The sequence below is a fragment of the Peromyscus maniculatus genome, chromosome 23 (assembly GCF_049852395.1).
Source record: "Peromyscus maniculatus bairdii isolate BWxNUB_F1_BW_parent chromosome 23, HU_Pman_BW_mat_3.1, whole genome shotgun sequence".
Lineage (NCBI taxonomy): Eukaryota > Metazoa > Chordata > Mammalia > Rodentia > Cricetidae > Peromyscus > Peromyscus maniculatus.
The window spans coordinates 22,733,750-22,756,986 of NC_134874.1; the positions used below are offsets into that span (position 1 = coordinate 22,733,750).

Consider the following 23,237-nt stretch of genomic DNA (forward strand, 5'->3'; position numbering starts at 1 on the left):
ATTTACATTTTGAGGTTGTACCTCTCACTGATTTAGCTAGATTGGCTGGCCAATAAACTCCAAGGATTCTCCTGTCTCCACCTCCCCTTACCTCCAGTCCTGGGATTATGGGTATACACCAATATGCCTGGTATGTAGGCAAAATCTAGGGATCAAACTCAGGTCTACAAGTATTCACAGCAAGCACTCTACTGTCTGAACCATCATCTGCCCCAAGGATTTTTTTTTCCCTTCTTGGAAAAGGTAGTGGAGGTGGAGGAGGAAGAATTCAGATTTTCCTCTTTGTGTTCTTTTTTAGTGATGTAAAAGGGAACAGATCCAAGCTGAGGGATTTACTCTGGTTTTCTTTTGCTCTTAAGAAAAGGTCTCACTGTGTAGCCCAGGCTAAGAAGAACTTACTACATAGTACAGCTTAGCCATGAACACATGACCCTCCTCCCTTAGCCTCCCAAGTGCTAGGATTAGAGGCATCATGGGCCATCATGATTAACTCCAGCAATTTTATTTATCCATTTATTTAATTTTGCATGTGTGTGTGCAGGTCCACATGCACATATATGTGGATGCATTTGGAGGCCACAGGACAATCTCAGGTATCATTCCTTGGGAGCTGTCCAATTTGTTTTTTGAGACAGCGTCTCTCACTGGCTTGGAGTGCACTGACTGGGTGAGGCTGGGTGGACCATGAGCCCCAGGAGTCCTCCTGTCTCTGCTTCCCCAATGCCGGGACTATAAGCACATGTCAACAGGCCACACCTGGCTTTTTAAAAACACGGGCTCTGAGAAATCAAATTCAGGTCTTCATGCTTGGGGGGAAGGCACTCTACCTATTTCCTCCCCAGTGCGTGTCTACTCAGTAATTTCATAAGAACTTGTTCTAGATTCTGTTGTGGTGGTGGTTGTTGTTGATGCTGTGATAAAGCACCTTGACCAAAAGCAGCTTAGGAGAGGGAAGAGTTTATTTGGCTCACAATTCAAGGTTAGAGGGCTAGTCACATCCCACCTGTGGTCAAGAGTGGAAGCAGATGGATCCTTGCTTTATTGTTCTCATTGGACCTTTTTTTCCTGGCTTATAAGGTTCAGGATTCCTTTCTTAGGGAATGGTGCCACCCACAATGGGCTGGACCCTCCTAATTAACAGTCAAGACAGTCCTCCATAGACATGCCCATGGGCCAACCTGATCTAGATAATAGACTCTCTTCCCAGGTAATTCTAGGTTGTATCCAGCAGACAGTTAAAACTAACCAGCACAGATCCATAGAGGACCCAAATAGTAATGTACCAATGTCTGCCAAGACTCCCCCTCTTCCTCCAATATGCTCCAGGGAGCAGGAGACATGGACACCAGCATGGTTCCCTTGGGAACAGAAGTGGCATATCTTCCCTGCTGGCACGGAGTCCTACAGGCAGACTGTCCTCCCCCGTACCTTCGTCACTGTTGTCATCCACCAGGATGATCTCCTTCAGCAGGTGTGTGGGTGTGTGATTGACGGCACTGTGGACCGACCGCAGGATCACGGACAGGGCCTCATTCACGAAGATGAAGATGATGGATATCTGGGGCAACTCCTTGGAGTATTTGAGCTCCTTACACCTGGGGGAAGGGAGAACAGGAAGGCTGTCAGAGAAAGCAAGACTGCACAGGAGAGGTTGATGGCTCAGAGGTTCAAGGCCCCTGCTCTCGCTGAGGATCCAGGTTTGGGTTCCCAGAACCACACGGCACAGCTCCCAAGGGCCTGTAACTCCAGTTCAAGGGGATCTGATACCATTTCTTAGCTTCGACAGGCACCTGCATCCATGTGGCTCACGTACATACCCTCAGGGACACAAACACGTGCATATGAAATAAACCTTTTAAAAATTAGTAGAAAAAGAATGCATGCAAGAGGTGGCTGAACACTGAAGATTTTAGCCAATTTCTCACCAGGTTTTGCCAAGGAGAAATATCCTCTCTTCTCTTCTCTTCTCTCTCTCTCTCTCTCTCTCTCTCTCTCTCTCTCTCTCTCTCTCTCTCTCATTTTCTATTTCAAGACAAAGTATCCCAGGCTGACCTCAAACTCACCACGTAGCTGAGGATAACATTGCCTTCCTGGTCCTTCTCCTGTCTTCACTCCTTAGAGCTATGATAACAGGTGGGTACCACCATGCACATATTATATATTGTGCAACTAGAGCTTGGTGCATGTTAGGAGCACTCTGCCAACTATGCTATGCATCCAGTCTTCCCTTAGTCTTCTTTACTGACAATTGTGAAATAAACCTAAGCAATAAAGCATTAAAAGATGCAGCCGATGTCACTCAAATATATTACCCCAAAGGAAAAAGAAAATACCAGTATGGGGCATACATCCACCTATACCCACCTGCATCACATCCCTGCTTCCATGCTGTTATGGCTGGAATCTGAAATGTCCCCACAGTCTAATGTCTTGAGAGGTTTATTAAAAAACAAACCCACGGCTGAGGGAATGGCTTAATTGATAAAGTCCTTGCCATACAATCATGAGGGCCTGACTCCAACCTCCAGAGCCCACATAAAGAAAAAAAAAAGGTTTGGTATGGTGGTACATGCTTTTTATCCCAGTGCTGGGGAGGCAGAGACAGGCAGATCCCTGGAGTTCACTGGCTATTCAAACTATCTACTTGGTGAGTTCTACCTGGTAAGAAACCATGTTTAAAAAGCAAAAGAAATTAAGAGCTGGAAAGATGCTCATTTGCAGGACAAGCATGAGTGCTAGAATCCATGTAGGTGCCTGCTGGGCATGGCAGCCCACCTGTAATTCCAGGCTTGGATGGCAAAGACAGAGAATCCCCAGAGGAAGTAGGCTAGTGAGACAAGTTGTATCGGTAAGCTCTGGGTTTGATTGAGGGATCCTTCCTCAGTGAATCAGATGGAAGACTGATAGAAGACAACTCCTGACATCAATAAAAGGCCTCCACATAGATGCACACACATGAGCAACACACACACACACACACACACACACACACACACACACACACACACACACAAACTCACACACATCCAAATAATGTATACACATGTACACACACACACACACACACACACACACACACACACACACACGTATAAATTAAGGGACTGGAGAGATGGCTCAGTAGATAAAAGCACTGGCTGCTTTTACAGAAGAGCCAGGTTCAATCCCCAGCACCCCCATGTGAATTTAGAACTGCCTATACCTGTAGTTCTAGGGTATCTGACACACTCTCAGGTCTTCATGAGCACCAGGCACGCATGCAGACCATGGTGCACAGACATCCATGCAGACCAAACACCTACTCACAAAAATAAAACTTTAAAGTTAAATAAATAAAACAAGTCAGCCAGCACCCTAGAAATAATAGCTGAGGTTGCTGTTCTCTGGTCTCTACTTGCACACACACACACACACACACACACACACACACACACACACACACACGCATGCACGCACGCACGCACACACATACACAAAAGGAGCACAAAGACGAAACTCATCGTGCCTCTGTGAGATTGCACAGCACATAGAAAGAAGTGTGAAGGACCTGAACAAGGGAGATGAGATAAAAGGACGGAGTGGGAGGGACATGCTGGGGAGGGAAGGGGAGACACGTCTGTTTCTTTATGCTGAACAGCTTGGGCTGTGTCAGGCCGCATGAATCACACTGGCAATTTGCAGAAGAAAATAAAGTTTTGTTACGATATACATCCCTGCCTCCTGAGGAGACTGTTCGGGGATTCGTGGATCACACAGCCTTATTTTTGCAATGGCCCTGTAAATCCACTGTTGAGGGATGCAGAAGGGTTATGAACGGCCATGGATAGGCCCATGGGCTGCCAGCAGAAGACATCTCGTTGACTGGGTGGTGATCCAAGGAACAAGGGTGCACCAGCAGGTCTCCCAGGACCTGTATGCTCAGCCTGGGAGTCTGGCAGCTGCTTCATCTCAGCCCATTATTCTCCATACAGAAGAAGACAGAACATGTAGCTCATGCCTAGTGACTCTGAACACTTACTTCTTTGGTCCTGTTTGAATTTATTTTTAATTTTATATTAATTTTGACACACAACCTCATGTCACTCAGGCTGGCCAAAGTTGACCTTGAACATCCGCTCTTCCTACCTCTACCTCTCAAGTGCTATGATTCGAGGTGTGCACCGCCACACCCAGTTTGTGTAGTGCTGGGAATGGGACCTGGGGCTTTGTGCGTGATGGACAAACACTCTACCAACTGAGCCACTTTCCCAGTGCTGCAGCCTCTAGTCCTTTCAGGCAAGAAGGAAAGACAGAGCACTCTCTGTGTTGACAGTCATCTCTACCCATAAGCAGTGGAGTCTGGCTGTGCTCAAGGATGGAGTTCATGATGGTTAAATCTGGGTGTCAACTTGATCGGATCTGGAATCAACTAAGAGACATTCTGCTGGGCAGACTTTTCCCTAGAGTGGGCTTCACCTTCCACAGCAGCCCAGGTATGGAGAACTCTAATGGAAAAGTGTCATTGCTTGCCCTTGCTCACTCCTCAATAGCGAGTGCATCTATGCTGTGTTACTGTTGTAGCAGCCATCTTTCACTGACACCAGCTTCTTCTGGTGGCTCTCTAGGAATCTCCCAGGCTTTCACCACTCAGGCTATTGGGGTACAGAGTTACACAGTCCGAGCAATTACCATTTCCTAGGTAGGGAGTCCCAAACAGTCTAAGAGAAGAGAAAGTCAACAGAGAGCAAGCAAGCCAAGATCCATATGTTTACTCTCACTGCTCTTGATTGTGAATGTGATGCCTTAAGTCTCTATGGCAACGGACTGGGAAAAGTTCTGCAAAGCAACTTGGAAGGGTAAACCAAATAACCCTTTCCTCCCCTAAGTTTGCTTCTGGTCAGGGTGTTTTATTTCAGCAACAGAAAGGAAACTAGAGTTGATGCTAGATCTAAGACACTTGCATCAAGGACAGAAAACACATCACACAAATAGCAAACACCTCAGAATCCATCACAGAGTGTGTTAGGTGCCCCTTGTAACAACATAGTCTCAGATTTGTTCTTCAAAACAATGTATCTCCTTTAGATAACTAGTCAGTAATCCATAAACAGTCTTTTATGTAAACGGAGTTGGTTGGCAGGGAAGGGATCTGCATTTGTTTTTCTATTGCTGTGGTAAAACATTATGACCAAGGTAACTTTTAGAAGAGTTTACTTTAGGCTTATGGTTCCAGAGGGTTAGAGTCTGTGATGGCACATCAGAGGTAGCAGGCGGAAGGTAGTTGGGGCAGCAAGTTGAGAGAGCTCACATCTGGAACCACAAAGCAGTAAGCAGAGAGAGCTGGAAATAGCATGATGGCATGAGCCTTTGAACCCTCAAAGCCTACCCGCCCCCCCAAGTGACATACTGCTTCCAGGAAGGCCACACCCCTGAGCCTCCCCAAATAGCCACCCACTGGAGAGCACGTATTCAAATGTTAGAGACTCATGAGGACATCTCATTCAAATCATTACAGAGTCCAAAGTCGGGGTCAATTTTAATTAATACCCAAGACCTAAAGGAGGATCCAGAGAAATTAAAAACTAGATTTCTCTTCTCCAAAAAGGGGGGGGGCTGCTGGGTGAAACAGATTATCAATGAGCTTGTTCCCATAGGGAAATAAAAAAAAACTAAAGAAAAAAATAAAGGGCACAGAAAGAATCTAAGAGACAGAGGATGTGGAAGAATGTAATGAAATGCCATCTGCTAGATGGAACATGAACTCAAGGCAGCTGTGGTTCCCTGCGCAAGATCAAGGTGGGAAACATGCCAGCATGGACTGGGGAGGTTCTAGCCCTCCAGGGTCCCAGCCCTCCCTGAGGATCTACAGGCAATCTGCTGAAGGGAGAGATACTTTCTTTGGTGGTGTAGACACTGGTAGGTTTCTGATGCTCCTATGATAACCCCGTCCCCCATGGACATGGAGCAGGAAAAAGCAAAACAAACAAACAAACAAAAAACCCAAGACATAAACATAGGAGATGGACTTTGTGGGGAGAAGGGGATCAGTGGGATTGGAAGTGAAATGAGAACAGATAATGGAGTGAATCGGTAGAGGGCATTATACACGTGTACGGAACTATGAAACAACAGTAGCAATGAAGAACCACATGACTGAGGCTCCTGAACCAGTACACACTCCTTGTTGCTGCCCATCCTGTGTGTGATCCTGGGATATGACCATCAACTCTGGGTAACGATGACCATCTCCTCCCCTCTTCCCAACCAAGACACCCGACTTGGTTCATCTGACACCAAACATGCCCACAGAGTCACTTCACTGCTGGTGACCTAGAGACGCAATCTCCTTGGAGAGGCTACCAGAGAGAACCAGAGGAGAAATGGAAGGAAACAGAGCTGTCTAATGAATTTTGGGTTCCTTGTTGCAAGATATAAGAAGTTCTAGAGACAAATGCAGTCTTGATTTAAAACATGAGGGTGTGCACTTAGGCACGGGTTGGTAATTTAACCAGAAGAAAAAAACTCATTCAAGGTGGATATGGTGGCACGCATCTGCAAACCCAGTACTTTGGAGGCAGAGGCAGGAGGATTGCTGCAAATTCAAAGCTAGTCTGGGCTACATGGTAAATTCAAGTTCATCCAGGGCTACATAATGAGACCTCATTTTAAAAAGCTAAAAGAGCCAAGAAATGGGGTGGGGAGTGTCCTTCTTTCTCCTTCTCCTTCTTTGTCTTTCTGTTTCTCTGTCTCCTCATCTCTTCTTTCTTCCTCCCTCCCTCCCTCCCTCCTTACCTCCCTCTCTCTCTCCCTCCTTTCCTCATCTTTCTATCTCCATATCTCACTCTTTCTCCTTCTCTCTTCCTTAATTCTCTCCATCCCTGATCTCCTGGTCTCTCCTTTCCTCTCTCTGTATCTGTCTTCTCCACTGCTCATCTCCTTCTACCTTCCTCCCCATTTTTCCCCATCTCTCTATCCCCTGCTCCCCCATGTCTTCCTCTTTCTCTGCATCCCTCTATGCCTTTTTCTCCATCTCAGTCTTTCAGTTTCCCACCTCTGTCTTGCTGTCTGTCTCTCAGTCTATCTTCTCTCTCTCTCTCCCTCTCTTTCCATCACCATTTCTCTATCATTCTCCTCTCTCTCTCTCCCCCCCATACACATGACATTTCCTCTCTGTATGTCATATACAATATACCATATCTCCTCTCTCTCTCTCTCTCTCTCTCTCTCTCTCTCTCTCTCTCTCTCTCACACACACACACACACACACACACACATACACACACACCACATTGCCTCTCTGTGTGTCGTATACACATATATCCTATTTCTCTCTCTCTCCATACACACACACACACACACACACACACACACACACACACACACACACACACTTGCTCACCTTCCTCTGAAAAGCCATGACTAACACACTGCTCTTTACTTTGGGAGAAAGGTTTGCAACTGATAGAGTGTCCTACCTCATGAAACACTGTCACTGTAACCCCTCCTTTCTGTCAGAGCCTTGGAGCCTCCGACCCACCCCCGAGGAATACTCAGAACTACCTTATTAAGGAATACTGGTGCTGTAGTGCAATTATCTCCAAATTCCCCTGGCCTTCACCAGCCTCCTCTGCAATGCCAGAAATGCTGTATTCAGCTACTTCCAGCTTCAACCATCACATTCTCCATCCCTACCAGTTTCCTCTCCTTTCTCCTATGGCACTGCCTCTGACGCCCCCAACTCTTGGGCTGCTCTGGTTTTTTCCTCTCTCTGGCAGCCCTTCCCTGGTGTGTTAGTTACCTTTTCCCACTGCTGTGCCAAAAATACCTAAAACAAAAGCAAGCCCAGGACAAAGGGGGTTTATTTTAGTCACACTTTGCTGGCATATTCCATCATGATGGCGGAGGCATGGTAGGAAGAGTGAAGGCAGCTGATCAGTTGCATCCACAGTCAGAGAGAGAGAGAGAGAGAGAGAGAGAGAGAGAGAGAGAGAGAGAGAGAGAGAGAGAGAGAGAGAGAGAGAGGTGATTGCTGGTGCTTAGCTCTTATTCAGGATGGATATTTCCATCTGAAGGAACCTACCTAAAACTTCCCTCACAGTCAGGCTCAGAGGTGGGGGAGACATGGCGGCAGGAGTGTTTTAGGAGCCTAATGATTCATGTTAACTGTCACCTTGATATAACCTTGAAGCACCTGGGAAGAGAGTCTCAATGAGGTCTTGTCCAGAGAAGGCTGGCCTATGGGCATGTCTGTGGGGGATTGCCTTGAATGCCTTACTTGACTTGGCCCACTCAGTGAAGTACTCAGCCCACTGTAGGCAGCATCATTCCCTAGGGTGGGTCCTGAACTGTATAAAATTAGGTGTGGTGATATACCGTGTACCCTAATAAAGCTTGCCTGAGGATCCGAGGACAGAGCCAGACAATAGATAAGACATAAAGGCCAGACAGTGGTGGCACATACCTTTAATCCTATCACACAGGAGGCAGAGATCGGAGCCATCTGGGTCTCTGTGAGTTCAAGGCCACACTGGAAACAGAGCCAGGCAGCAGTGGCACACACCTTTAATCCCCAAACTGGGAAGCATACACGCCTTTAATCTCAGGAAGTGACAGCAGGGCAGAGAAAGGTATATAAGGCCTGAGGAAACAGGGACTAAGGCAATTCAGCTGAGACCCTTCAGGTGAAGACTCAGAGGCTTTCAGTCTGAGGAATCGTGGAAACAGGATCAGCTGAGGAGTTGGTGAGGTGAGGTTGGCTGTGGCTTGTTCTGCTTCTCTCATCTTTCGGCTTTCACCCCAATATCTGGCTCTGGGCTTTTTTTTTCTTTTAATTATAAGACCATTTAAGATTTGAGCAACAATTAGGGAGTGAGCTGAGTGGTAGGTATACATGAATTCATTTCTCTGTGTTCTTGACTGTGGATATGATGTGACTAGGTGGCTTCAAATTCCCACCTTGGCTTTCCCACGTTTAATGGGCAGTGGTGCCCTGGAATTGGGAGCCAAAATGAGCTCCTCCTGCCTGAAGTTTTTTTTTTCCTTCGTTTTTGTTTTTGTTTTGTTTTTTGTTTGTTTGTTTTCCAAGTTTCTTTTTATCACAGGAATGGAAATGAAACTCAACTGAAGGCTCTGACTTAATATGTGGCTTTGTCCCTTGATGGGTTCATGACACAGTGGCTTTATGGGGAGGTGGAGAAAGGTGAGAAGTGGAGCTTAGAGGAATTCAGCTGCTCCTGGATCTTTTTCTCTGTGCCCCTGATGGGCTGTGAGTTTTTCCTAGTACCACCTCAGATGATTGGGGTTGGTGTCCAGGATAAAGCCTATGGTGGCTTTCTGTCTAAGAGCTAAAGTTGTGATTTCATCATGTTCCCTCTGCTTGGCAGTTTGTTCCTGGACCTCCAGAGGGAGCTAGACTTTATCTCCACCCCCTCCTGAGTTCTCTCTTTCTGCTTCCTGCCTGCTGGGATGTGAGCTGCTTTGCTCCACCCACCCTGCAAGCTGTAGTTGATGGACTGATAAAGCCAGGAGCCCACATAGATGCTTCCTCTCTTAGGTTCTTCCTGTTAGATGTTGGTGACAGTACGAAGACGGAACCCAACACAGCACCTAGGCTGAGCCCCAACTCTTCTCTCCAACCCCATCTCTCCTCCCTGCCCAGTCCCCACAAATATGCGTATGTCCTATACCTGGAAATGCTACCCTTCCATGCACACAAACTTTTCTGTTTGCCTAAAATACCCTATCACTTATCCACCTACTCCTCTACCCTTAAGTCCTGGCTCCTAGCGGTGTTCCTAGACCTCCACCCTGATGTCCAATGCCTGTCCTTTGCTGTTTTCTAGCCTTTCCCACAGTCCTGTTCGCTCCCTCTCCATGGCAACCACCAATCATCTTCCTTTTTGCTTTCCCAGAATTTCATTCGAAACTCAGGAGAGAAACTGCCCCCCCCTCGCAACTCGGCACCCCACCCCTTCCTGTATTTACCCCATCTGCTATTCACTCGATCAAAGGTATCACTTCTTTCCCACCACAGTTATGATGCAGGTGACAGCTCTTCCATGCTTAAAAGACATCTCCAGCACAAGCGCATTCCTGTCTCTCTTGATTTACTAATCAGGGCTCAAATGCTCCACGCTGCCTGGGTCAAGTACATCCCGCAGCCTGGCGCTCCAGTTCCGCTGATCCCTCCTCATCAAGCCTTTCCTGTATCTTGGGAGAATAGTGCCATTTTTAGCAACAGCAGCCCTTGCAAAACGAGATGTGGGGTGGAATAACACAGATCCACGCAGTCCCTCTCTTGATGCTCTCATTGGGGTGGGGGAGGGGGTGCACACTTTGCTGGGTGGTTTAATTTCCTCTTGAGCTCCATGGTTCCTATCAGAAGAGCCACATACCTCATTAGCTAGGCCTCCTGACAAACTGCCTACTCCGATATTAGAGCTCCCTGGGTCTGCCCTATCCATCTTGGTGATGCCCTTCTCGGCAATGGAGATTCAGCCCACTCCATCACATGAGTGTGCTTATCTTCGGGTCCAGGGACCCCCAGAGAAACTCCAGAAATTAAATGCATGAGGTTGTGGGGTATGCATTTAGTCTCACCATCCTGGGGAGGGAATCTGTACCTTTAGTAAGCTCAACACAGGAGCATGCTGAGAAGGGTTGAAGCAGGGCCACCTGGCCAAAAGAACATCTCTGTTGGTGTGCAATACCATGTCAAGGTTACACAAAGCCCCGTATCTTCCCTGCCAGCCTGGTTCCTCCAAACATTTATTCTGGAATGTTCCCCCAAGGTATTTTTATTCTTGGATGGCTCACTTGCTGGCTCCATGGCTACCTAGGAAGTGTTTTCTCTGAGTCATAAAGAGCTGCTTATTCCAAAGACAGGACAAACAACCATTAGCCAAAAAATCCAGGAGGCTCCACTCTCCTTAGCCATATTAAGCTAGAGTGGGAGGTCCTGGTACAGGCAAGAACCTTCCACCCCTCAGTGGGCACAATGACTTTCTTTCTTTCTTTCTTTCTTTCTTTCTTTCTTTCTTTCTTTCTTTCTTTCTTTCTTTCTTTCTTTCTTTCTTTCCTTCCTTCCTTCCTTCCTTCCTTCCCTTCCTTCCTCCCCACTTCCTTTCTTTTTAATGAAAGGGTGTGGATTTACCTTTAGCCTGGTTCTGACCATAGTTAACACTCTTATACTTAAATTCTTTGTCTGAAAGAGAATGGAGGACACACACAGGCATGTAGGGGGTGTAGGATACCCTCCAGACCCTCAGTTTAGCAGATGATTCCACCCAGGTCTGATCCAGCTTGTTTTATTGTATCGAAGCAAAAGAAAGAAAAAAAAAGCAAACCCCTAGAGTTTTATTAAGCAGTGGCCCAGGAACAGAATCTGTAAAAATAATTAAGAGTAAATTGATGCAGACAGTTTTAGGTCAGAGCTAAGAAAACCTCCACACACTCATGGCAAGAGAGACGCCCCCAACATTCCTGGGAGGCAGATAACCTGGTACCTTTTGAAGCCCAGGGAAAAGAGACGGGTTGGCCCTGCCGTTGCAGGAGGGCTGGAGGGGCATTAAGAAATGATGCAATCTGGGAAAAATAAATAGCCTTATTTAAGGCCCAGCCAACCTCACACATGGCCAGCGGGGTTCTTCCCAGAAACCGAAGGCTATACCATGAAACTCTCCCTTCTCGTCGAAAGAAAATCTGCCCCTTCTCCGCCACTTCTGAGCAATCCAAACTGCTCTAACGGTTTTGTTGTTTTATTTATTGCTTGATTTGGCTTTAGTTTTATTTGTTTGGCACACCCGGGGTCCCACTCCCATCCCTGCAGAAAGCGGGCATGACGACGGTGCACACCCACAGTCAGTGCTGTGGAGGCAGGGGCGGGAGGGTCGGAGTTCAAGGTCATCTTCATTTACATTGTGGGTTCTGAGAGATAAGACAGAGCCAAGAGGTAAGAAACAGATGGGTCTCAGAGACTCTCCAACAAGGACTGACCACAAACCAAAGGAGAGAATTCCTCAGCCAGTCGTACTGGGACTCTGGGCTTTATCCGGTACAATCAAGAGCATCTACCCTCTGAACACACTCCAAGATTAATTTTCCATTTAAAAAGCTAAGTTTAGAATTCCAAATATAAGAGAAAATATGAGTATCTACAGATTCTGGATGTCAAAGAATTTCCAAGTGGAAACATAGTAGGTTAATAATAGCGCAGATTCACGCTCCTCAAAGGAAAATGAAGATACAGCAAACTGCAAATGAAAAATAATTTTCAGCAGTAGCCGAAGAAAAAACTGCCTTGTATCATTTCATAATGAAAAGTCAAGAAGCATAATTAAAGCCAGAGAAATGGCTCAGTGGTTAACAGCACCTGATGCTCTTGCAAAAAACAAAACAACAACAACAACAAAAAAAAAAAAAACCCGAAACCAACCAAACAACAACAACAAAAAACTTAAGTAAAGCTCTCAGTATCCATATCAGGCAGTTCACAAACACCTATGACTTCAGTTCCAGGGCTCCAATGCCTTCTTCTGCCTCTGTGGGCACTGCACTCACATGCCCATACACACACACACACACACACACACACACACACACACACACACACACACTCACACACATGCGCACATGCACGCATGCATGCATGCATGCATACACACATGTACACACACAAATCTTTTTAAAAAGAATAATTAGCTAAATAGACTAAAACAAAGCAAACAAATGAGGAAGCAGAAAATACAAATAACTAAAAAACACAATAATAGGTCAAACCTCTACGGTCATAAGATGTCCACTGTAAAACAAATATCATTTTGTCTCCAAGTGGAGATTGTAAGTCATTTGCATCATTTCTTTACGGCTTTCTGGTCTGTGTGTATGTGTGTGTGTGTGTGTGTGTGTGTGTGTGTGTGTGTGTGTGTGTGTTGTGTGTGCATGCGCACTCATGTATGTGTATGTAGTGTGTACATGTGTGTATGGAGATGCACACTCATAGAAGCCAGAGGAAAATGTTAGGTGTCCTACTCTATGACTGTCCACCTTGTTGAGGCATGGTCTCTCATTGAACCTGGAGCTGGGCTAGCAGCCAGTGCACCAGAAACCCTGTCTTCTCCCCAACCCCCCACCACATACACATTAGAGCTAACAGTTTGTGTGCTCACATCCAACATTGTAGATGGATGCCGGGGAATCTGAACTCAGCTCCTCATGCTTGTACAGCAAGTGCTTTTACCAACTGAGCCACGTCCCAGGCCCCTGTCCTTACTTTGTGATAAGGAGCAATAGATCACAGCAAAAATGACCCGGGACAGATGAATTTATGTATGATAAAAACACGCTGCGCAATTACAGGGAACTGAGATGCTTGACTGACGGTCTAGATGCTCACAGGGCATGACACTAAGTACCATGGAGAGACATGCTCTGTCACCACTACCTATCACCCTCTGGGGCCACAGCTAGACACAGAAATCTGAGTAAACACCATCATCACAGGCAATCCACGTTTGTCAATGGAATCTCAGGAGAGGGGCTGGAAAGATGGCTCAGCGGTACAGAACACAAGCTGCTTTTGCAGAGGACCTGAGTTAGGGTCCCAGCATCCAAGCCGAGCAGGTTACAAACTCCAGTTCTAGAGGATCTGATAGCCTCTTCTGGACACACATACACACACACACACACACACACACACACACACACACACACACACACAGAGTTAATTTCTGCTTCCTTTTCTCTGTCTAGAGAAGAGTTCTTCCTCCCTCAGATGCATTCACATTACAATCTTTCTTCTGTTTAATCCAGGACTCGGAGTCTTCCTTCATAAAATGCACAGATTACACCTCAGACAGACTTGGAGTTTGCCATGCCAACTCAACCTCTCCTGTCTTGGCTGGAAAGGGAGGTAGAGAAACTGTAATAGACTCACAAGGCAGGATTCCCAAGGCGGCAAGACTAAATGTCACCATGCACGTTTCTGCCCTAAAAAATCCCCCTCTTCTAAAAACTCTTTAGATTAAGTAGTTATGTGTGTACACGTGTGTGTGCATGAGTGTATGTGGGGTCAATGGATGGCTTCAAGTGCTGTTCTCTCGGGTGCTGTCCACTTTTTCTAATGTTTAAAGGCTCAGTCTCTCACTAGATTGCAGCTAGCCGAGTAGGCTCATTTGGCTATCCAGGAACCTGCTGAGATCCTCCTGGCTCCACCACCCCAGCACTGGGATTACAAGCATGCTCCGCCACCCCTGGCTTTTTCTCGGATGGGCTCCAGGCATGGAACACAAGTCCTCATGCTTGTAAGCCAAGCATTCTCTCAACTGAGCTTCATCCTGGCCCGAGAATGGATCTTAAACATCCTCCAAAGGCCCAGAGGTCGATCATCAGACAAGAGAACATGGCCAAGGCTGTTCACCTCAAGCCAACCAAGAAACAGAAAGTGAGTCAGGAACCATGGCTAGGCTAATAGGTTAAACCACCAAACCACCCCTAGTGGCACCATTTCCTGAAGTTTCCAGACTCTCTTAAAATGGCACCACACCAAACTGCAGAGCAAATACTCAAAACACAAGCCTGTGAGACTTGTGTTTTCTAATTCAAACCATTGCATGAGGCCCATCAATCAAAAATGGAAAGCTCTAAGACTTTTGAGCTAAAATAAACCCTTTCTCTTTATAAGTCAATTTGCCTTGGGTATTTGGTTACAGTGATGGAAAACTGATGAATACGCTTTTCTGGTGGTCTGTGCCTGCAGTGGGTTGCAGAACATTTAGTTTGGGGATGTCAAAGATTTAACGAGGGACCTATAATTGTAGGAAAACTAAATCCCCTCCAGGATACCTGTTACGCCTGGTTGAAGATGCCACATCAGATCATTTGGGGGAAGAATCGCTTCTTCCCGGGGATGGTGATTTTATTTAATTTCAAATAGTTTTCATCCCACTGGCTTTGCCAATGGAAAAAAAAATCTCAGGAAACTGCACAGGGCAGCTATGCCTCAATTCTGATCACAGATGGAAGATGACTCCCTGTTCCTTCATTTTGAACAGACCAAAGGACAAGCATGTCTGTATCATCCACACACATGAGCGTCACCATGACACTTGAAAAGCTAAGCATCTGTCGTGGACCTACAAGATGTTGAAGATACAGAATTAACAACAACAACAAAACCCTCTGTGTGTAGCTGGGCGCACATGAGTGCCTCAGCACCCTGGATACCAATCAGTCTTTGCCTTCCACCTTCTTTGAGACAATGTCTCTCTTGAAAACAAAAAAGATTTATTTTCCTATTTTATGTACATATGTGTGCATGCATGTGGGGTCTAGGCATGTGGGTGTCCCCAGAGGACAGAAGAGGATCTTAGACCACCTGGAGCTTGGGTTTCAGGTGGTTGTACACTGCCGTATGTGGATGCGGGTAACCAAACACAGGTCCTCTGCAATAGCATCTAGCATTCTTGAATACTGTGCCATTTCTTCAGGTCGGTGTCTCTTGCTCATTGCTGGACTCAAGTTTTGGGGGATTCTCCTGCCTCCATCTCCCATCTCAGATAGGAGATCTGCGATCACAGAAAATGCACCGACATGCCCAACTTTTTGTGGGTTCTGGGAATTTGAACTCAGGTCCTCACCTTTGTGCAACAGCAAGTCCTTTGCTCACTGAGCCAGCTCCCCAGCCTCAGGACTTTTTTTTTTCTTTACTGTCTACTCCCAGAAAAGCTTACAGTTCCATAAGAGAGGAGAAACGTGCAAATCACAATTACGACACCGAAAGATAAATGCCACGCGAGAGGTTTGTTCAAGAAGCTCCGGAAGCCAATTTCTGTTTCGAAGAGATGGATGGGGACCCAGGAAAGTTTGACACAGGAGATAAAATGTGATCCGGACTGTGAAGCACCAGTAGGCAACTTCCAGGGGATGGTTTGCAAAGGGAGAGCTGGGAGAAGGCGGGGGTTTGTCTCCACAGACGACGAGAACAGCATTGTGTAAAAACAGGGTGGAAAATACACAGAATCTCAACCAAAAATGGGTGTTCCAGAGACTGATGGGGACAAGGAAAGGAAACAGCACCTCAGGCAGGCTAGATGGCTCAGTGGGTAAAGGCACTTGCCACCAAGTCTGATAGCTTGAGTTCAATCCCTGGTACCCACAATGTTGGAAGGGAAAAACTGATTCCCATAAGTTGTCCTTGGACCTCTGCATGTGCTCTATGACACATGCAGGCCTGTAAATACATGCAACACACACACACACACACACACACACACACACACACAGAGAGAGAGAGAGAGAGAGAGACAGAGACAGAGACAGAGACAGAGACAGAGAGACATAAACAGCCAGTTTCGAATACTTGGTCCACAAATGAAGGTCCTATTTTAGGAGGCAGGGTAAGCTTGGGGAGGCAGAGCTGAACTCTAGGATGTAGGTTATTAGGGGCTGGGGGATCAGAGTTACACATCCCTGCTGGCCATTTTCTTTCTACTTCCTGGTCTGTGATAGTAGAAATGGTCCCTGACACACACTCCATTGGTCTTCCCTGCCATGATGGACTGAAACTTTGACCAAAATAACACTTTCCTTTCTTACATTGGTTATATTGGGTACTGAGGTCACAGCAATGCAGAAGTAACCAATGCACGCAGCATAAGAGAACCTCAGTAACATACAGTCAACAGTACTTACTTTTGTTGGGAAGAGTAAGATTTACTCTATGGCTTGAAGGATGGATATATACATAGATAGATAGATAGATAGATAGATAGATAGATAGATAGATAGATAGATAGATGATAGATAGATAGATGGATGGATGGATGGATGGATAGATAGATAGATAGATAGATAATGATAGATGGGTGGATAGATAGATAGATACATACATACATACATACATACATACATACATACATACCATACATGGATGGATGGAGGGAGAGAGAGAGGAGTGGAGGGAGGGAGGGGTGAGTAGGTGGGTGGGTGGATGGATGGATGGATGGATGGATGGATGGATGGATGGATGGATGGATGGATGGATGGATGGGCAGATGGGTGGGTAAATGGATGGGTGGATGGATGGATGGGCAGATGGGTGGGTAGATGGATGGGTAGATGGATAGATGGGTGGGTCACTGGCCAGCCAGCCCAGCTTAATCTGTAAGCCTCAGGTTCACTGAAAAACATAGTCTCAGAAAATAAGATGCAAAGCAATTGAAGAAGACACTCCATGTTGATCTCTGGCCTATACATGTGCACACACATGTACCCTGTCTCTCTCAAACCCAGAGACTTTGTGGTCTTGTGGGAGAAGAGCTGGAGAGAGCCCCAGTGGAGACACTGGCTAGAAGAAATAAAGCTTCTGAAATGGAGGGTTCCATCAAATACTTCATCTGAGTTACTCAGAATAAGAGAGAATTAAACCACATAACAACACCAAGACCCAAAACGTTAGGAAACAAGGAGGGCAGACCAGAAAATTTGTGTTGAAGCCCAAGTTTGAATCTCTGGTCTGTCACTTCTGAGCCATTGAAAAGTTATTTAACTACAGTGAGGGAAGAGAAACAGAAAGAAATCAGAAAAATCCAAGATAAGAGGAAGACGGTAGATCAGAAAAACAAACAAACAAAACCATTTAAAGGAGTGGCCTGACCTGGTTCCATCAACATTCAAAATAGAAGTCGGCTTTGACTCTACCAGAAAACAACAACAACAACAACAACAAAAAAAAAAACATTTAAAATGATGTCCAGAGACTGGACAAATGATTGAGTCATAAAGAGATTCCTTATAAGCATAAGGCTATGAGTTCGATCCTTAGAACCTATGTAAAAAGGCAGATATGGTTGTACCTACAGTCCCAGTAATGTGGAGGTAAAGACAGACAGCTCCCTAAGGCTCCCTTGCCACCCAGACTAGCTTAGCTCTAGACCAGGAGAAATGGTTCAGTAGTTGGAGGCACTCACCACTATTGCAGAAGATTGGAATTTAGTTCCCAAGTGGCTTCCATCTGCCTGTTAACTCCAGTTTTAGGGGATCCAACACCCTCTTCTGACCTCCCTGAGCACCTGCATTCACATTTTCATATTCACATACAGACACACAAACATGCACATAAAAAATAAAAAGCAATTGAGAAAGATACCTGATATAGACTTTTGGCCTCCACTCCTACACATGAATATGTGTGAATACACCAACACCCCCCACACACACACACATGCACGCGCACGCGCGCGCACGCGCGCGCGCACACACACACACACACACACACACACACACACACACACCACAGTATTTATCTCCTTATGCCTCGGTCAACTTGGGACAAAACCATGCTCCCAAAACACTAGTCCCTAAGCAAATTAACATGTTAGACATTACCCTGGTTAGCCTTAACTAACTGTCAACCTTACACAGGCTAGAATCCTCTGAGAAGAGAGCCTTAATTGAGGGATTACCCAGATCAGATTGACCTTTGGGAGTATCTGTAAGGGAACTAACTGTCTTGATTATTAATTGATGCTGGAGGGCCCAGCCTACTGTGGGCAGCACCATTCTGTAGGCAAGCAGTCCTGGGCTGTATAAGGTAGTTAGCTGTCCATGAGTCTGAGAGCCAGGCAGCAAGCAGAGTTCCTCTCACAGCTTCTGCTTTGTTCTGCTCCATTGAGTGACTGCTCTGACTTCCCTCAGTGATAGACTGTGACCTGGAAGTGTACACAGAGTAACCGTTTCCCTCAAGTTGCTTTTGGTTAGCGTGTTTTATTTATCACAGCAACAGGAAGATAATTATGATAGACATGAAAGGGAGAAAATTGGAAAGAATCTAGTTCAGGACCCTACCTCCAGAGTTGGCTAAGAGTCTGCACGTGGTCACCACCCATTCAATGACAATCATGGTGCAGTCTTCAAGACCTAAATTGTCCTTTGAATGGACACAAATTGGCCATATGCGTGTTAGTGGAAAAAAAAAGCTACGTGGAGTACTTCCTGTATAAATATACATAAATAGATGTATTCCTGAGATGCCTTTGCCAAGAAAATGGTAGTAGATTCACCTCCTTGCCATAAAAGGAATCAAGAGTCTTCCTGGGTCCTGTAATCATGCCTGGCTCTGTCCTGCTTCCTCCAGCCTGCGCACAAGCTTCCAGGGAGTGAAATGGGAGCAGTGAATTTCTTTGTTAATCTTGATATTTGCAGGAAGCAAATGAACCACAGAGCTTTGCAAATCACCAGCTTTAATCTTTAGAATTACTTAGGCTGCCGTTGAGGAGAGCTTTGTGTGCTGGGGAGATGTGTACGCAGCGGGCACAAACATTCTAATTGCTGTTAAGTACATTTGCTGTAATGTGGTGGGGAGGTGGAGTCATCAAATCGTTTGAGCATGAACACACGTGCTCACAGGCATAATGTAAGTTTGTACACTGAAGCACTCACCCGGAAGTGTGTGAACACAAAGACAAAAACAATCTTCTGCCTGGGTAAAGTCTGTGTGTGCGTGTGCAAGAGAGAGAGAGAGAGAGAGAGAGAGAGAGAGAGAGAGAGAGAGAGAGAGAGAGAGAGAGAGAGAGAGAGAGATTGTGTATGCATGCATGTATTTGTATGTACATGCATGGGTGTGTGTGTGTGTGTGTGTGTGTGTGTGTGTGTGTGTGTGTGCGTGCTCTCCTGTATGTGTGGGGGTGCATACATATCATTGGATCCTCACTTTCCACCTGGCTTCAGACAAGGTCTCTTATTGTTTGTTCACCATTATAAATGCCAGGCTAGCTGGCCACAAGCTGTCAGGGACTGCCCTGTCTCTGCCTTCTGATGTGAGCGCTGGGTCTTCATGTATACACGCCATGGTGGAAATGAGGAAGGCCAGAAGACACCTTTTGGGAGCTGGCTCTCACCTTCCTCCATTTGAAGGCATGATCTCTCTTGGTTTTCCTACTGTATTGTGTGCTACCCCAGACTGCCTAGCATGAAATGTTCCATGGGATTCTTCTGGCTCTGCCCACTCCCCCACCTCACTGTAGGAGGGCTGGGATTACAAATATGCATCATCATATCCAACTTTTTGTCAGTTTTGGGGATCAAAATCTACCCATGATGCTTGCAAGTGCCTCACCCACCACATGGCCCTTAATTTATTTTTTGAGGCAGGGTCTCATATAGCCAAGGCTAGCCTAAAGCCTGCCTCAAACTTCTAAGTATTTGGGAATCTAGGTTTATGCATTTTAATTTTTTTTATTTTTCCACTTGTGTGTGTGTGTGTGTGTGTGTGTGTGTGTGTGTGTGGTGCATGTGTGTACACGTATTTTTGCAGGTGTATGGCACTCATGTACATGTATGTGGAGGTTCAATGTTGGTATCAAGAATCAACCTTCACTACTCTCCCACCTTATTCATTGGGATGGGGTCTATCAATCAAATCCAGAGCCCACCGATATAGCTAGTCTTGCTAGCCAGCTCGCTCAGAGGATCCCCTGAGCCCCTATTCAAAGACTGGAATCACAAGCAGCTGACACACTCACCCAGCATTGATAAGTGTTCTAGAAATCTGAACTCCGGTTTCTCATGCCTGCTCAGCAAGCGAGCACTTTTAAGGACGGAGCCATTTCCCCTGCCCTGAATTTTAATGTTAAATGCATTTGCAATGTCTGATATATTCAGCTTACAGTAGCTCATTGAAATGTGACCCCATAAGTCAAGAAGCACTTGGACACGGCTAAAACCACAACTGATCTTTCAGTTAAGTGTGAATAATTCACTTGGCCTCAGGACATAAGAACTTTAAAACAAAACAAAACAAAAAACCCTGACAAATTGGAGCTAAACAAATAATTCCCCCACGATGAAGAGAAACAATGTGGCTACCTGACTGTCGTCATTAATGAATGACATTAGCTCAGTGGTCCACAGGGCCAAAAGCCAAAGGATGGAAGCGGTAAACTGTATTGAATGAAATTGTCATCTCTGGACAAGTATCAGCAATTTCATACAATGTGGCCGAATACAATAGAAACCATCCGCTGCTGACATCCACCTCCTGAACTCAATCCGACATCGCAGCTGTAATAGCAAGACGTCGTGCGACCTCCACTGTTTGAATTGAACTGGTCCAGTGGGGCATGGTGGCACACGCCTGCTGTCCCATCACTGGGGAGGGGGAAGCAAGAGGTTCAAGAATCCAAAGTCTGGATGCAGACATCCACGGCTAGGCCCCTGGTGGAGCACTGGGAGTCTAATTAGTGAGAAAGAGGAGGGTTTATATGAGCGAGAATTGTTGAAGCCAAGTTTGGATAAAGCACAGGGACAAATAACCAAATGAATGGAAACACATGAACTATGAACCAAAGGCTGAGGGGCCCCCAGCTGGACCAGGCCCTCTGAATGGGTGAGACAGTCATTTGGCTTGATCTGTTTGGGAGGCAGCTGTGCGGTGGTGCCGGGTCCTGGGCTCGTTGCATGAGTTGGCTGTTTGAATCCTGGGACTTATGCAGGGACACTTGGCTCGGTCTGGGAGGAGGGGACTGGACCTGCCTGGACTGAGTCTATCAGGTCAATCCCGGTCCTCGGGGGAAACCTTGATCTGGAGGAGGTGGGAATTGGGGGTGGGCTGGGGGGAGGGGAGGGGGCGAGAGGGGGAGAACAGGGGAATCTGTGGCTATTATGTGGAACTGAATGGTGTTGTAAAATAAAATAATAATAATAATAATAATAATAATAATAATAATAATAATAATAATAATAAAGAATCCAAAGTCATCCTGGGCTGCTTAGAAAGTTTGAGGCTAGCCTGGACTGCAAGAGATGCTGTCTCAATTTTTTTTTTTAAGAAAAAGGAGAAAGAAGGAAGAGCAGAGTTCGAGGGATGCAGTTCAGCTGGTAGAGCTGGTAGAGTGCTTGCCTAAGGTGTTGTGAGGTTCTGGTCCCATCTCCAGCACCACATACACTGGGTCCATGCTTTTGGTCCCATCACTCAGGAAGCGGAAGCAGGAGGATCGGGAGTTCAAGGTTGTCCTTGGGAGTTGGATCCCCAGAACTCATGTTAAAAAGCCATATGATGGCACATGCTTGTAACCCTAGTTTTGGGGAGGTGGAGACAGATGCATATCCAAGGCTCACTGGCCAGCTAGGTGAGCCTACTTGGATTATTCCAGGACAGTGAGAGATGCTGTTTAAAAAAAAAAAAAAGCTGAACAGCATACTGAGTAATGACAATGCCATCCAAGCTTGTCCTCTGGCTTCCAGATGCACAGACATAAATGTGCACCTGTATGCACAAGTAATTTTTAAAATGTCACTTCCAGCTTCTGAGGGAATGCAAATGCAAGGACTGGAGATATACAACCATGGGAAGCCACCCTGAACTGTGTGTCATTACAGGCACTGAAGGGCTTCACATATTAAACAGACAGTGTCTCTATGCCTAATAGAAAAGTGTCAATAATTTCTATCTACCTATCTGTCTATCTGTCTATCTATCTATCTATCTATCTATCTATCTATCTATCCATCCATCCATCCATCCATCTATATATCTGTCTATCTATTACACACACACACACACACACACACACACACACACACACACACACACACTAGGGGGTATTCAAAAAACCTGTTGGCCAATCATTGGAATCAGAAAACAACAACTGTTCCTCGTGGGTGCTGTTGGACTCGTAACTTATTGGCGATCAATATGTTCTTATTGAATGCATATATTAATAAACGACAGAGAATGAAGACATGGCTTAGTGGTTAGGACTAATTGCTGCTTTTCCAGAGGACCCAAGTTCAGCTCCCAGCACCCATACTAAGCAGCTCACAATCACCTGTCACTTCAGCTCCAGAGGACCTGATACCCTTTCTGGCCTCCATGGGCACTTGAGTACATGTGGTATAAACAAACATAGAAAAATTCACATAGTTAAAAATAAAATTACTTCAGTAGTAACCAACAGCTCTGTAATTGGATTTGAGACTCCTTCAACACAAACCTAGCCAACTATGCAGGGCTACTGAAGTCACAGATCTTGGGGGAGAATCTACAGCTACCACTCTACTGAACCCCCATAGTCCTTTACTACATTCTAAGTATTTGTCCTTACACACACAGATAAGTATAGTCCTCACTCCTCATCAACACACACACACACACACACACACACACACACACACACACACACACACCCCTCTTTGCAATAGACAGAGACCATTATAGAAGACCACAACCAATCAAAATGCAGAGTAGTGGAACCCAGACCTAA

General features: G+C 45.9%; 1 protein-coding gene across 1 annotated transcript in view; it reads right to left on the reverse strand.

Annotated features, from left to right (window-relative positions):
* Positions 1–23,237, reverse strand: part of Galnt17 (polypeptide N-acetylgalactosaminyltransferase 17) — a 447,914-nt gene that overhangs the window by 234,919 nt on the left and 189,758 nt on the right. The window contains exon 3 of the mRNA XM_006971339.4: positions 1,429–1,595. Within this exon, the coding sequence (XP_006971401.2) occupies positions 1,429–1,595 (167 nt within the window). The remainder of the gene's footprint in view (positions 1–1,428; positions 1,596–23,237) is intronic.